Source organism: Apodemus sylvaticus, chromosome 15, assembly GCF_947179515.1.
Source record: "Apodemus sylvaticus chromosome 15, mApoSyl1.1, whole genome shotgun sequence".
NCBI lineage: Eukaryota > Metazoa > Chordata > Mammalia > Rodentia > Muridae > Apodemus > Apodemus sylvaticus.
In genome coordinates this window covers 13442540-13458318 of record NC_067486.1, presented here as the reverse complement: position 1 = coordinate 13458318, position 15779 = coordinate 13442540, and the positions used below count along the sequence as shown (strand labels likewise).

Here is a 15779-nt window from a genome sequence, read left to right as displayed (position 1 = left end):
AGGTATCAGGAAGTTCCTGAAATTTAGGAGATTCACAAGGCTCCTCCCCAGTTATGAATTTCTGCACTACACCTCTTTCTTACAATAAAGGACGCTGATAACAGTAATAATCTGGGAGTGTAAATATTTAGAAATCAGTTCAATAGACACATCATATCTATTGAATAAATCAAGGTTACATAAGCAGCAAGGACTGCTGGGGAGAGGAGACTCTCTAGCCTGCAGAGCTGCCTACAAGACATGCAGAGAGCTCTGGAGATACAGTTTTTGTGAAGCGTCACCCAAATGGGAAGGTTTTTTGGGGGGGTGGGTGAAGCAGCTTCTTCTGAGTCATCTATGCTCCTGTAGTAACTTCTCACCCATATTCTGCAAGTAATTTCAGTGAACTCATTGGTTTGCAAAGTTGTATTTCATTCAGTAGAACCATCTTGTTGGACTGGTGTTGGTTACCTATCTGGGGCAAGCCAATATTTATTTTTACCTTTGCAGAACATATTACAACAACAACAACAACAACAACAACATTCCACCAGAAAACACAAACTGAACACTCTTTTCTTATTTAGCATGTGGGACCCTTTCTTTTTAAATTTTGGAAATTTTAGGAAACATATTTGATACAATGAAATATTTTGTGAATAGTACTTAATTTTAGGCCTGTAATTTGTTTGTTTTTCTTATACACCTTGTACACATAGCCTGATGTTGATTTTATACAGTAATTTTTGTTAATTTAATGTTCCTGGTGTGATATTTCCATACAGAATTTATGTCTGTTCAGAAAGTTTTAGTACTAGGTTTGATGTCCATCACCTTAAAAAACAAAACAAAACAAAACAAAACAACAAGAAACTTAGATTTCATATTTTAAGTCTGCAGAAGTCAAATGTTTTCAAATGTCAGAAGATTTCTGCTATGACAGTTAATACAGAAGTTATGTTGATATGACAGGATGGATCAGCTGGAAATAGAAAGGATAGATGTGATAGTTTGTATGTGCTTGGCCCAGGGAGTGGGCACTATTAGAAGATGTGGCCTTATTGGATTAGGTGTGTCACTGTGGGCATGGGCTTTAAGATCCTCATCCTAGCTGCCTGGAAGGCAGTCTTTTCCTAGCAGCCTTCAGATGAAGATGTAGAACTCTCAGTTCCTGCTGTACCATGCCTGCCTGGACACGGCCATGTTCCCATCTTTATGATAATGGTCTGAACCTCTGAACCTGTAAGCTAGCTCGTGTTAAATGTTGTTCTTAAAAGAGTTGCCACAGTCACGGTGTCTGTTCACAGCAATAAAACCCTAACTAAGACCATAGACAAAAACCTACTCTGCAGGTGGAAATGTGACACAGAAAAGTTCCAAGTGCATACTAAGATAGACATTAAGTCTGAATACTAAAGACTTAAATTGAAAATTGGAACTGTAAAATAGCCTCTGAGCACAAGAAAGTCCCAATGTAACTTGGGATAAATACAATTAAAGCTGTTCTTAGATATCCTTTGCCATTCATCCTGCTAACCACACCAAAGTCCCTGCCCTAGCACCCCATTGGGTGCCGGTGTGTTCTTTATCAAGATCAGTCTGATCAAGAGGCTTCTTTAGACTCAGGAGTCAAATGACCACTGATGTAGGAAAGTTCCTGAAATAATATTCACAAGGCCCCTTCCAACTGGAGGCTGGCCTGGAGTAAGTGTCACTCATAGCCATGTTTGGGAGTCAGTTTTCAGTTTTCGTTGACATCAGTAGAAAAGTAATAGATGCAAATGTATTAGAATTATCCTATCAGGCAAAATGATACTCTCTTATTCTCACAGTTTGTCCTGTGCATTGTGGTATAGCAGTCACACCTTACTCTTCTGCTAAAATGTTACTCCTCAGGCAAGTTTTCACCCAGTTTGTCCATACTATAGTGGTGTTCTTGGCTGATTTATTATTTTGTTGTTGTTGTTGTTTTTAGACAGTATTATTTATTTCTCACCCCAGGTCCCAAGGCTATCTGGTCTCTTACACCCCGTGGAGAGGGCCTTAAGTCAGATCAGTTATTGGTTGGTTACTCCCACAAGCTGCAGTGCCACCATTACCCTAACACATTGTGCAAGTGCTTGGCTGCACAGGACAATAAAGAAGGAGCAATGTGCTCCCTGATGTTCGGAAGAACATCTGGATCTACATTTATGTTGAAACCCTAGTTCTCAATGGTGATATGTAGAGGTGGGACGTTTGGGAAGTGCTTAGGGCTCCATCAGGTCAGGTCTCAGGGTGGGATTAGCACCCAAGGAAGATGAAACACTAGAGATTTCCCTCTCCATCATGTGAGGAATCAGTCAGGTGTAAGCAAGGAAGAAGGCTCTTCTAGAAGCCAAACTGTTACCACAATCTTTCCAGGTAGCAGAACAGAAAAATGTGAAGTTTAAGCCATTTGGTTGTTGTCTATTATTTCTTCTTATAGCAGCTGGAATTAATACAAGCACCCTCAGTAAAAGACTGTGTGCATAGGCCATTAAGCTAAAATGAAGGATGGTAGGATGGCTCAGTGGGTAGAGGAGCTTGCTGCCAAGCCTGATGCCTTGAGTCTGATTCCAGAACACACGCAGTGGAAAGCACAGATGTCCCAGCCAGCAGTCTTTTGAAACCCATGAGCGCATTCATCGTATCATATACAACACACACTACGTAAGTGTTAAAAATACTGTTTGTAGATCAGCAGTTTGCAAACTTGCTTTCATAAGAGATGTTTGGCAGGATTTGGACACTTGGTTGTCCTTCTAGTGTTGGAGAACGTTTTCCTGAAACACTTTTGTTTCTTACTTTTTGAGACAGGATCTCACCCTGTTCTCCAGGCAGGCCTGGTGGCTTGCCTCCCTCTCAAGTACTGGAGTCACAGGTGTGTGAGGCATCATACATTTCTGGTTAGGATTAGGTAGATGTGGTTAACTATTCTAGAATGTTCATATCCCCACAAATAAGAGTGACTCCCCACAAAGTGTGGGGAGTGCCCAGGTCCAGACCTTGCTTCGGACTACCAGCTGCTTTGCCTGTCATTTCCAGGGCCTGAGGATGTAGCTCACTTGGTAGAGAACTTACCTAGCATATAAGGAGCCCTGGAGTCAAGTCTCAGAACCCCAAACACAGGGCATGATGGCCAATGCTGCAGTCCTGATATTTGCAAGGTGGAGGCAGGACAGTCAGGAGCGTAAGGCCATCTCTGGCTACATGAGTTAGAGGTTAGATTGGGCTACTTGAGATCCTCGCTTGAAAGCAAAGCAAAACAAAACAAAACTACAGTTTTTCTCTTGCTTTTGTTTGCTTGTTTTGGTTTTTGTCTTTCACCTTTGGAACATGTACTGGCTGGTTTTGTGTGTCAACTTGACACAGGCTGGAGTTATCACAGAGAAAGGAGCCTCCCTTGAGGAAATGCCTCCATGAGACCCAGTGTAAGGCATTTTCTCAATTAGTGATCAAGTGGGGAGGGCCTCTTGTGGGTGGTGCCACCCCTGGGCTGGTAGTTTTGGGTTCTGTAAGAAAGCAAACTGAACAAGCCAGGGGAAGCAAGCCAGTAAGAAACATCCCTCCATGGCCTCTGCATCAGCTCCTGCTTCCTGACCTGCTTGAGTTCCGGTCCTGAGTTCCTTTGGTGATGAACAGCAATGTGGAAGTGTAAGCTGAATAAACCCTTTCTTCCCCAACTTGCTTCTTGGTCATGATGTTTTGTGCAGGAGTAGAAACCCTGACTGAGACAGAACAGAAGGACCAAAACAGGGCAGCACAGCCTTTTAGAAACAATAAACTCATCAATTAGACGTATGGAACCTTTGACCAGCACCAAGAGCTGTGTTCCCACAATTTCCTCTTCAGACTCACAGGTTAGGTGTGAGCGACCAGATGAGAGGTGCTCTCATTAGTCTAGATGACTAAATAATAAACTCTTACCTTAGAATCATGCCAGTATAAGGTATTCCTATGAAAACACAATTTTACACACATCGTAGAATGCCTCAAGGGGTTGTCTCGGGACTCCCTCTCGTTCTCCTCCTCGTTTTCATTTTCTGTACGTTTTGTTAAGTGAAGCACCTTAGATTGATAAATGCAAGGATCCTGCCTTTCCCCCTCCCACACAACGTTCACAATCACCCTTCAAAGAAACGTCTTGCCTGGAGTTATTTTATTTAATTTATTTATGTAATACAGTGTAGAAAGCTATCATGGCATAAGCATTGATTTCTGTACAATCATCCTGCAGAAAATTATTTTTGGAGAATTCTTGGTAATTGGAGACCAGCAGAACACTCCCTCCCCCCACCCGTAAAAGTGCTTACGATGAACAGGGATATTTATTTTATTTTATTTTTTATCAAAGATCCAAAGATACATGGACAAAAAAAAAAGTTCAGATTCTCAATGCCTAATGTGTGCACATAAAACAGGCACAAAGAAATCAATGTGTATCCTCTTATTCCTATATCACAAAGAGAGCAGAAGCAGCAATCTGTACAGTAAGATGCAATCATGGAAAAGGAATTTTCTAAATCATTTGGAATACTTAAAAAAATGTTCAAAATGCATAGTGATCAGGAAAAGAATACTTAGAGAGGAGAAGCAGCTAAACGCCCACGTTCACACGAAGCATCCCCCATCGATTTTTTTTTTTAAGCATATTTCAAGTAGGAGTTTTTCGGGCCACAAACCACAAGAATAATATACAACGGGCTAAGGGGTTATGTATGTGATAAATAATCAGGAGAGAGTCTATTCATGCACTAGTTTGATACAGCTAAATTTTCTTTTCTTTTTTCTTTTTTTTACAGTACACAAAACCCATTAATCATGTAGTGTAGAGACCAGAATGTAAAGAGAGAAAGAGAGAATACATTACTGATTTGTATATTAATTCAAGTTCAGGCATCTACTTGTGTTACAGCACAGCTGTCAAAAGCCGAGGATGAGTAAATAAACAGACGGGTTTGTTTCTTTCCACGTTATTTTATAAATGAACACCGACGGGTAGTGAAGCAATGGTTTCGCTGTCCAAGTTCAGAGGCCGCTGCTGGGGCAGGGGGGAGTTTAGTTCTGCATCTGCTCAAAGAACTTGTAAGTTGGATTCTCATATCCATTTTGCTGCATCTTGGAGAGGTGGCGCTCCTCTGGGGTCACAGCGGCGTCAACCTAGAAAGCAGGTACAGAGACTCCGGTTTAAAACACACCGAGGATTTTAAGGGAGCACGGTACTTGTAGGCAGTGACAGGACATGGTGTGTAGTCCTTTTATTTATTTATTTATTTATTTATTTATTTATTTATTTATTTATTTATTTATTTATTTATTTATTTATTTATTTATTTATTTTGGGCCCGAAAGTGCATAAATAACAACCATGATTGATTATCAGCTTTAGCTCCAACTTCTGACACCTCGTGGCTGAGCCAATGGCTTACGCCGATGCTGCATCTGGCCACTAGGTGGTGCTGAAAATCTTGAGGCGAGTACTCAGGTCTGCACCGGGCCCACTGGCTTCCAGCCCTGAAGATGTGGGATGGTGAGCTAGAAAGAACATCTCACAAAGCCGCACTGTGATGGGCACTAAGATCTGGGCAGAACACAACACTCAGCGTTCTGGGGCCCCAGGTATCTACTGCCATTCCGAGGTATTTTTATCTCTGTAGAAATGTTAATGAGAGTTCTGAAAGCCTATTAAATAAAGGTAACACACACACACAAACATATATAAAAGGGGTATAAATAAAGGTAACATATATATGTTATATAAGTGCATATATATGCATATACATGGTGTGGCATATGATATGTGGGTATCATATATCTATGTGTATCATATCACATGCCTGCCCATCACCCGGTAGGTAGCTCAATACTGACGTCATATGCTCTCTGGCTTTTTTCCCCCTTCATTGGTTTTAGCCACCATTGCAGCAAGACAATCATGCAGGGTCTGAACTGTGCCACACGGGCAGCAGATGGGGTGGGGGCAGGGGACAGAGAGAGACAGAGAGAGAGCTGGGAAATTGTCAGATATCACTTGACATATGATACACATAGACATATGATACCCACCCATATATAATATGGTATTATTTGACACAAAAAGGGAAACTATATAGACACACTGTCCTAATTATACATAACACACTATTTATCTGTCTGTCTGTCTGTCTGTCTATCTATCTATCAATCTATCTGTCTGTCTATCTATCTATCTATCTATCTGTCTGTCTGTCTGTCTGTCTATCTATCTATCCCATCCATCCTACACATATAGGATTTGTAGGGCTAGGGGTTGAATTCAGGCCTTACATGCACCAGGCCAGAGCTCTGCAGCAGGCTTCAGCTGTAAGATCAGGTCAGTGTGACACACATGCTCTGCCTCAGCCATTGTCACGAAGAAGCGCGCAGGCGTTAGACTGCAGAGCGAGAGGGCTGCTCATCTCTTTACGGTAGCTAATGGCTTTTCTTGTTTCTGTATTTGTATTAGCTCTCCCAGTGAGGAGAAGAGGAGGTGCTTGCTTAAGTCTGCTGAACTCCTAAGAGCTCAGCCCCTGTAAGACCACACAGAATAAAGCATGCTCTCCACAGGAAAGTTAAGGTGTTATATTCTACGGGTTTGTTTTCAGAGGGACAGTTCTCATGCTGTCCAGGACTGAACTGAGCAGCCTCATTTTCCAGAGGGCTCCATTTCCCGTGTCAGGTGATATCTGACAATTTCCCAGCTCTCTCTCTGTCTCTCTCTGTCCCCTGCCCCCACCCCGTCTGCTGCCGGTGTGGCACAGTTCAGACCCTGCATGACTGTCTTGCTGCAATGGTGGCTAAAACCAACTAAGGGGGAAAAAAAAGCCAGAGAGCATATGATGTCAGTCTTGAGCTACCTACCGGGTGATGGGCAGCCACGTGATATGATACACATAGATCACATGATACACATAGACATATGATACCCACAGATCACGACTGGTTCCACCTAAATAGTAATTCAGATGGAGAGCCTTGTAGAGATAAGTTCCTTCGTGGCCATTGTGAATGACCCCACTTCCCAGAACCAGTGACTCTTTTTTTAGGCTGGGCACGAGACAGACTTCATGACAGAGTCAAAATGCAGTGAAAACAGGAGCTGTCTTTCCCTCGGGACAGTTCCTTCTGCTCCATGGCCCTGACTCCTCTCCTCTTCCCTCCTGTGAGAGTAATAACCCAGTCTCCAGGTTATTCCAGTGATGGCCTGGGGGTTTCCTCTTAGGTCAAGCCCTCCTTAGGAGCTCGCATGCAGAGAACACTGCTCACATGGCTGCTCAGCCTCACTGCCCTTTGGGAGAAACACACAGGTGTTGTTTTCCCCATCTCCTCCAGTTTGCTGTGATCTGCTCCGCTGTCAACAAATGAGGTCACCTCGATTTAATTGGCAATTGTGTAATTGGCCACAGGCTTGCAAGCTAAAAGGCCTTCTCTCTACAGATTAACTCCCAAAGCGGGAGAGCATTCAGTCACCCTCCTCTTCCGCTTGCTAGGGACAGCACTGCAATCCTTTGCCACTTGAACCTGGCCATTTTTTCTATTCTCTATGACCCCATAACTAAAATGTCAAATAACAGAATTAAAGAAAAATAAACTTGCTTTGGAGATCAAGCACGAAGCTGCCGTTTCTTAGTGTATAGAACAATATATACAGCTGCGTGTTAGAGTCTGTACCTCGAGGCGGGGCAGCAACTGCCTGTCAACAGTCACCTGCATTTTCCATGAACAGCAGAACACCTGCTTGTTTAGCATTGTTATTTAGTTTTCTGTTTTATAATATATACTCAATGGAGCCCCACCAGAGACCCAGGGCTCAGAGAGTTGGCTCAGTCCGGGCATCTCAATTCCCTGTCTTGTTTTGGTTTACATTCTAATCCTTGATGCCCTTTGCTGCTGGGAAGCAGAAGGGTTCAGGACTCCAGCCACGGGGGCAGCTTAGCCCTCAGTGTCCACAGGGCTCTGGGCTTCTGAAGAGAGCGCTTTTAAAGGCACCCGAGGAGAAAGGTCCAAATGGCATCTTTTAATCCCCAATGCTCTTGAATTCTGGAAGTGAATATTCATGTCTGGGGAGAAACCTCCAGCTCAACAAAGCACAAGGGTGAACCTTCCTCGTGGCAAGGGCCCTCAAAGCTAACTGGAGGACTGTGCCAATCCCTCTATGACCACTGTGTGCCACTAGTAACTGAATGAAATTGTGGGCATGTTCAGGAGGCAATATTCCCAAGGGCCATGATACCAGGTACTAAAATAGGAAAATTTCCTGGCAGAATGGAACTTTGGCACCATGTGAAGCAAATCATTAAGTTAATATTTACTTCTTATTTTCTTTTTTAAAACCCAAACCAAGCACTCATTTCTGATGGCTGTCTACTGTAATAATTAATAATAATAATAATAAATACCACTAGGCTTCTTTGAATGTCCACGTTTCACTCCACAGTTTTTGTAGGCTTGCTATCTTTGTGACCCATGGGAGTCTTTCATTGTGAGGACAAGAAATGCTCAGGAGACACATGCCATGCTCCCGTCACGCCCAGGTGATGGGAAAACACAAAGATGTGGCCTTGAGTGACGAGGAACACTCAGGAAATTCATTGCCCCTTTTTGTTCTCACTAATGCAGATCTACTCATTCATGAAGGAAATGAAGCCGCGCTGGGAATTGTGCCATTTCCACGTGCATGGTTCCTTTGGCACACACAGGAGATTGGTTCCAAAACCAAAGAGGAAGGATATTTAAGGTCCTTACTTAATAAAGTATTTGCATATGACCTAAGCAATTCTCCTGTATAGTTAAGCGCCCCCGGATGACTGTGACTTATTATTCCAAATACAATCTAAATGCAAATGGTTGTTATAGCGATTATTTAGGGAATGCTCTGTTCATACTCGGATGCATTAGTTTCCCTAAATAATTTTGATCTGTGGTGGGCTCAACCTGTGGCTATGGAGACACTTATGGCCAAGTGTGTGCAGCCCTCCTAAGTCAGGCGGGGAGTATGACACCCATCCTGCACACTCCTGAGGTACTAAAAGATATCGGGCTTTCTGAAGCTCACGGCAGTGTGTCTCACTGCCCACATCCCAGGCTGAATTCCAGCTCTTGGTGGCCTGTTCTACCACTTCAGCTAAATGACACGTCCCCAAGGGCAGGGGACGGGCACAACACTACAAGTCAATTGCATTTCAACCCTTTGTCCCAATGTGGACTCAACACATGCCTCAGTATGGACAGAAACACAGACTATTAAAGGGAAAGAACAATTTCAGACTCTTCAAAGCATCCTATTCCAGGACAAAGTGAAGTCTATAGGGAATCAAGTGAAAATCAAGACCATCTCTAGGTGCCCAAGAAGATACCACTTGGATACGCCAAGGAGTGATCCACCCCCAGGATACTGTAGTTTCTTTAGAGTCTGGTCAACGTGTCAACTTCGTTCCCTATCATTCTGAAGAGGCAGCGTCTCTTGGTTATTGACCCAAAGAAACGCTTGGCCCAGGCTGCAGGAAGGTGCGGAAGAGGGGGCTTAGGTTTGGAGGTAAGGGGGTATCATCTTCTGTTCCTCAACGCCTGCTTGGAGAGTACCTCAAAGAAGTCAGCATTAGCATGTGTTAGTAGGAAGCCTTTGAGGAAATGTCCATGTCTCAGAGGGAATGGAGCTCTGGTAAGGACATCACGTTTTTGCCTAGCTTTACTGGGAATCATTGTGCTCTTATCAAACCCAAGGCTTCAGATTGTGGCTATATTAACTACGGCCAAATGAGGTCATGTGGGCAGACTGTAGCCCAGGTTGTCCTCGGAAGGAAGAGATCAGGACATAAGACCTGTGGGAAACCACGTGAAGACCTTGGGAGAATACAGACATCTACAAACCAAGGAGAGAGTGCGAGAGATCAGGTACAACCAAGGCTGCTAACAGCCTGATTTTAGACTTCTAATCTCCATCACTGGGCAGCAAAGTGCATTTTTGCTGTGTAATCCACTCAGCCTGTGGTACCCTCTGTGGTAGCCTTGGAACTTACTGGTAAACTCAGTAAGCTGAGCTAGGCTCCAGCTTGTGAAAGCAAGATGGGAATTGGCAGACTCTACCCCTAGAAAGGAAGTCCCAGCTTGGACAGAGTCACACCAACTTAAGACCATTTAAATAGAATTCTATTAATGAAATTCAAAGGAGTATTTGAATTATTCACATATGCAAATAGGGGACTGAAGTGAGAAAAAACAGTTTTCATTAGAAACGAGAGAAAGATAATGGAAATAATGTTTTACAGTGTTTGAAGAACAAAAACTTAGGCACACTTATGGAAAGAGCAAAAATCTGTTGTCTGTGCATGTGAATGTGTGCACAGCATGTGTGCGTGCATTGCATGTGTGTGTATGTGTGTATGCTCTTGCATGTGTGCATGTATGTGTGCATGCTCTTGCATGTGTGCATGTGCGTGTGCAGGCCAGAGGTTGAGGTAGGTATTTCCTCAAAGCTCTCCACCTTATTTCTTGAGATGGAGTCTCTCACTGAACCTGGAGCTTGCCGATTCCAGCAAACCCTCTGATTCACGCGTCTCTCCCCAGTACTAGCCTCCCAGGTATTCACTGATGTGCTTGGCGGTTTGTGAGGGTGCTGCAGACTCAGACACAGGTCCTTACGATTGTGTGGCAAACACTTTACTGAGTATCTCTCCAGTCCCCGAGTTATTGCTTTGAAAACAAACAAATAAAAAACAAAACAAAACATGTTTATTCTCTGGTTTGTGAAATATTCAGTTCTTTCTCTTCTTGCCACCTTAGTGTCCTGGGTCTCATCCGACACACTGGTCTTTAGTCTATCCCTGTCAACAGGGACAGGAAATTAAAACCACAGTAATTCCCATGAGTATCCCCATGAATCGACTGTGGAGAGTCTAAGGACCGATGAATTCGAGATCGCTGGTTTTCTCTCACTTGGGTTTATTAAGTTTATCCCTGCCTTTGTATGATTAAGGATGGCTTAGCGCACTTTCTTTGGGTTTAGTGAGATGCTTACTTCCCTGGCCTCTGATGGAAACCAGTGTGAAGTGTGGGGGAAACCTGGATGATTAAGTTTGGTGCTGTGTGATTATTTTTATTCGGTGGACTTTTCTCACCTACAAAATGGGATGGTCTTGGCCCCAGAGCTCTTTGGGATCTAGAATGCTTAGACTACTAACTATCTAAAAGTTATTCACACAGGGATGCTTTAAAACTTCCCCATCACCACAAGTGTATTTTAACGTTTGTAAATCTACCTCTTTACACTCTTTCTTCCCTGTATCTGGAGGGGAAGAAGTTACATTTGAATCATGTACTATTTGATGACACAGCACTGACTTCTGTGGTAGCATTGCTGCTTGGCTGGTCTGTGGACAGAAAGATGTCCATCACATATGTAATGTAGGGGTCTTGTGTATACACTCTTTGCATACTCCCTGTGTTTGTCCACTAACACCTTGGAACTAAGATTTTTGTTCAGACGGAAGTTCAGGGTAATGGCTTGAATAGGCTCTTCAATGGTAATTATGCATATTATACTGAGCTATTTGCTACAGTGTTTCCTTCAAGACATTAGTGATAAGAGTCATTACTGAAAATTAGTATTATTTATCATCACCTGGTTCTAATCAGAGGCTCAAACAGAACGAAACAAAACAAAACAAAACAAAAAAATAAAAGCAAAAACCAAACCAGACCTCTGATACCATTTTTGTTATTTAAGAGAAATATTTTTTCAAAGTTGAGCATTATAATTTGCCTTAGTTTGGTTAATTTTAGTACAAGTCATAAGTTAAAGTAACTGCATAATGTTCATGAGAGCACATTAAAATCATGGTACCCAGGGGTGGATGAGAAACACAGCAAGAAAACAGTTGTACCCTGGGCATCACGAAGGGATGCTGTTTTCCCCTAGGTAGCCCCTCCCCCCTTGGCCAGTGTTCCGTGTGTCTCCAGCCTGTACTTCCTGCCTTGACTCCTACTTGCAGACAAGCCTCCAAAGTTTACTTACCTCCACCACGCCATGATGGATGGACGTGTACTGTTTCTTCTTCAGCATCACCAAGGTGATGACAATCACTGTTGCTATGACAACGCCGCCCACCATGAGTCCAATGATGGCGCCTTTGTTTGAGCCCACATCTTCCGCAAAGAACACCTTCGAAAAGAAGCCAAGGAAAAGGTCTGTAAGTGCAGGAGACAATGGATGTAGAAACGTTTCAGAGGACCCTCCACCATAGCTTGGTGAGTGTGAGTTGTCAGGTCCCCAAGAATGAGTGTCCTATTCTACAGAACAAAGAGCAACACATGGCTTCTTCCCAGGTTCTGAAGTCAGTTTCTCTGGTGCATCATAAGGTACCTGGTGTCTGGTGGCTGTAGGGACCCGAAATCCTTTAACAGGTAAGAATTTGGTGAAAACCATAGAGGTCCCCACCATTGTTCTGGAAACAGGTCATCTCTCTCCTGCCCACAGCAGGTGGTGGCTCTACCCTTAGCTAGGTTTCAAACCTGCATGTTTCCATTTCTTTGAAGGGACATATTCTATGTGTGTCAATAAACATTCAGAAACACCAGAGTTAATCAGGGAGAAAAGGACAGCCAAGTTACCTACTTCATAGCACAATAGCACATCGATTCAATTAACCTTGAGATGCACACTCTCTTTTAAAAGTGCCTCGTCTCCCAAGGGAAGCAGTAGTAGGCAAAGAGAATCTTAGTGTCAACAAACAACTCATATTTTGTTAGGTTGTCTCTAGAAGCCAAAATTGGCAATATTGCTTTACTCTGTTTATACTGAACATAAAAAGAATTCTGAGAACGTCTCGAAGGAGAAATGTATTCACTGAGAAAGTCTGCAATGCATACATAAGCCTCCGAGCTCTTTCCAAAAGCAAGGCAGTGCTTTCCAGCTTTATCTACCTAGGTGGGGTAACACATTCAGGCCGCACTTTAATCATCCTGTTACGTAAGAGATGATCTTATGGTGGATTAAACGGGGGGGGGGGGGGGGAACTATGCCTAACCATATAGCACATTAGTTATGTAAGTTAGTGCAACCAGCACCCTAAGTAATTCTTTCCATGTGGCTTCAAGATAGGTGAATGACCGATTTTCATTGCTAAATCCATCCCTGCTGCAGTTTGCAAAGATGAGGTAAATTAGAGCAGATAAGAAATTTTCTAAGCGGCTGTGACTTAGGGTGCATCTGCAACAAAATTAGAAATGGCTCATAATTCATCCCCTTGTCAACCAAATATGCTAGCTCGACATATTTATTAAAGGAAATCATTAATTAACTAATGATACTACAGAGAAGTGATCAGGAATATATGTGAGTCTGGACATATCCCTCTGTCTTTAAGGAAATACTGTAATTCTGCAATATTCATTGCACTAATTATAGGACATTATCTTATCAACTAGAGCAGCAGAGGAGCTGATACCCCTAATTGCTGTGGCCGTCATTAGTTACTGTCGCATTACAGAAGTTCATGTAATTACTGAGAAGGGCGTCTATGACACCAGCTCAGGAAAATGGGATTCTGGGCACTCATCTTCCAATCTACACCCCAAACCCCTTCAGCAGTTATCCCAGGTTTGTTCTGAAACCTTTCAGAACCTGAGTAGCTTTAGCCTGCTCAGGAGTGCCTCTGATTTCACAATAGCAAAACAGCAATAAACTTGCCAATGAAAAGCTACATTTCAGAAGGCCTCTTTCTGAATAAAAAAAGAGGAAAAAAAATTAATGCAAATTCGAATCCCAAGCCAGCTTTAGATTTGCTACAATAATTCAGAGTTGAGAAGCCAACCAATAAACCCTTTCTTTTGGAGGCTCATACTAGAATCTACACATTTCATCTGCAAACACTGGGAAGACACTTGGACTCCATAGCGGAATCAGACTGCTGTCTCCCACACTCCATCCAATCGCAGCACTGGGTGCTTGTCAAGCATCACTACACGGAATTTTCTTAACGTTTCTTTTTTTTTTTTTTGGATCACCACTTAAGTCCCTTATTGTGATAATGGAAGAAACTCTAACAATAAGGGTTTTGGCTTATTTGAATTTCTGAGGTTTTGGTAGAGAATTATATAATCTCCACCTACCTATAAGGAAGCTCCTTGCTTCTCTGTTCATTCTGATTCTGATATTAGAAAGGAAACTGCCATTTGTCTTAAGAGAAACTGCTACCTGCTTTGCCCAAGGTTTCTGAGAAGCTGAGGTGTCAGTCACCCCCTGGCTCCTCTCACCTTAAAGGTCTCTGCTAACTTTCCCTGGTAAGACAGAAATACTGGAGGTGGGGAAGCAGGAGGAAGGAGGAGTGGCCCGGGTGCACTGAAATAATCCATTTGTAGGGAACTTAAGCAAACACTGCCAAAGAGGACCCATATCACCGAGTACTCTCCGCATGTTTATTTAAGACCGATTCTTCAAATAAAACTACAGTTAACCGAGAATGGTCACGACCAAAAGGGTTTCAAAAAAAAATCTTGATTTCTAATTTTTTTGTATTTACATAATGAGGTTATCTTGGAAACCGGAACCACATCTAAAGAGAATCCACTTATGTTTCCTACACACAGGATATACCTAGCTTAGAGAGACTCTTATAAATGCCTTTCAGAACCTCATGGTGCTGCGCTTCTTGTTTGTGGAATCCTGCTGAGGGTCAGGAAGTGATGTTTGGATTAGGCCCATTTTCCTAAGGAGCATGATTCATGGACTTCAGCTCCTGTAGCTGCGACACTGAAGTGAATTACACTTGTGAGTTCCGCCTGGGCTCAGCGGCTTCTGGTCAGAAAGAACTCTGCACGAAGAAGCTCTGCTTCTTTTCCTTCATCTCTTTGTGAGGATCTAGGCAGCCATTTTGTTCTACTCCCAGCAGTCCCTCTCAGTTTGGGAACCGGACGAGCCAAGAGGTACCATGTATATCATCTGGCCAGACACAGTCGTGGGGAGAGGTAGACTACTTTTTGCGTACCAGTTTTTGATGGCGGACTTCAAATCCTGAATCGTGTCCGAACTCCGCATCCATCTTCACTTCGGAGATCTCCTCAGTCTTGATGTTTGTCAGCCCAGAACCTGCGTCAAACACAAAGAATGCAGGGCCATCAGTTAGTGTGACTTCCAACCACGAGCTGCCTAAAAGCTCTCTCCAGGCCAGAACTTTTAGGAAAACGGATTTGGGAGTTTTCTCAAGAAAAATGACATCCTAGATTTAAACTGTTAACTACCACCAAGCAAGCAAAAAGACTGAAGAAAGCTAAATGCAATGCCTCTCTGGCCAAACACATGCTGTAATTAAAAGGGGAGGGAGGGAAAGGGAAAAAAAAATCAATGCTGGTTAAGATGCTGGGTTAAGTTTGTACCTAAGAAATGTTGACTTGGTTTTAGTGGCTTGTTGTTTATTATATGCACATTTTTTTTTTTATGGGCGGCATTGCCTAAAGTAAAACTAAATGCGCAGCTTTGAGAGTGAACTTTAACGACCTGGGGGAAAAATCCATTACTTTGGAGCTCTGTTCTAATTGCAAGTAAATTATGTTCAGGTTTCTATGCACAGCAGCGCTGTCAGTCACATAATTTGTTTAGCTAAGCATCCTAGCTCTCTGGCTGAACAGGACACACACGTGGAATCGCTTCATCTGCTGACTCTAAAGGAGCACACAATGGGCAGAATGCTTCTTTGGGACTAATAGAATTCATTATCTAATTCTGCTTTCTCTATTCATGGCTGCATGATTCTTGGAGCAATTTC

The 15779-nt window shown here is 43.0% G+C and overlaps 1 protein-coding gene across 6 annotated transcripts in view; it reads right to left on the bottom strand.

Moving 5' to 3' along the window:
- Positions 1-4154: 4154 nt before the first annotated feature.
- Positions 4155-15779, bottom strand: part of App (amyloid beta precursor protein) — a 227419-nt gene continuing 215794 nt past the window's right edge. For all 6 annotated transcript variants that reach the window (XM_052158106.1, XM_052158111.1, XM_052158108.1 and 3 more), the window contains 3 exons: positions 15003-15103; positions 12032-12178; positions 4155-5160 (listed from right to left, as the gene is read on the bottom strand). In XM_052158106.1, coding sequence (XP_052014066.1) covers positions 5059-5160; positions 12032-12178; positions 15003-15103 — 350 coding nt within the window. In that variant the 3' untranslated portion in view covers positions 4155-5058. The remainder of the gene's footprint in view (positions 5161-12031; positions 12179-15002; positions 15104-15779) is intronic.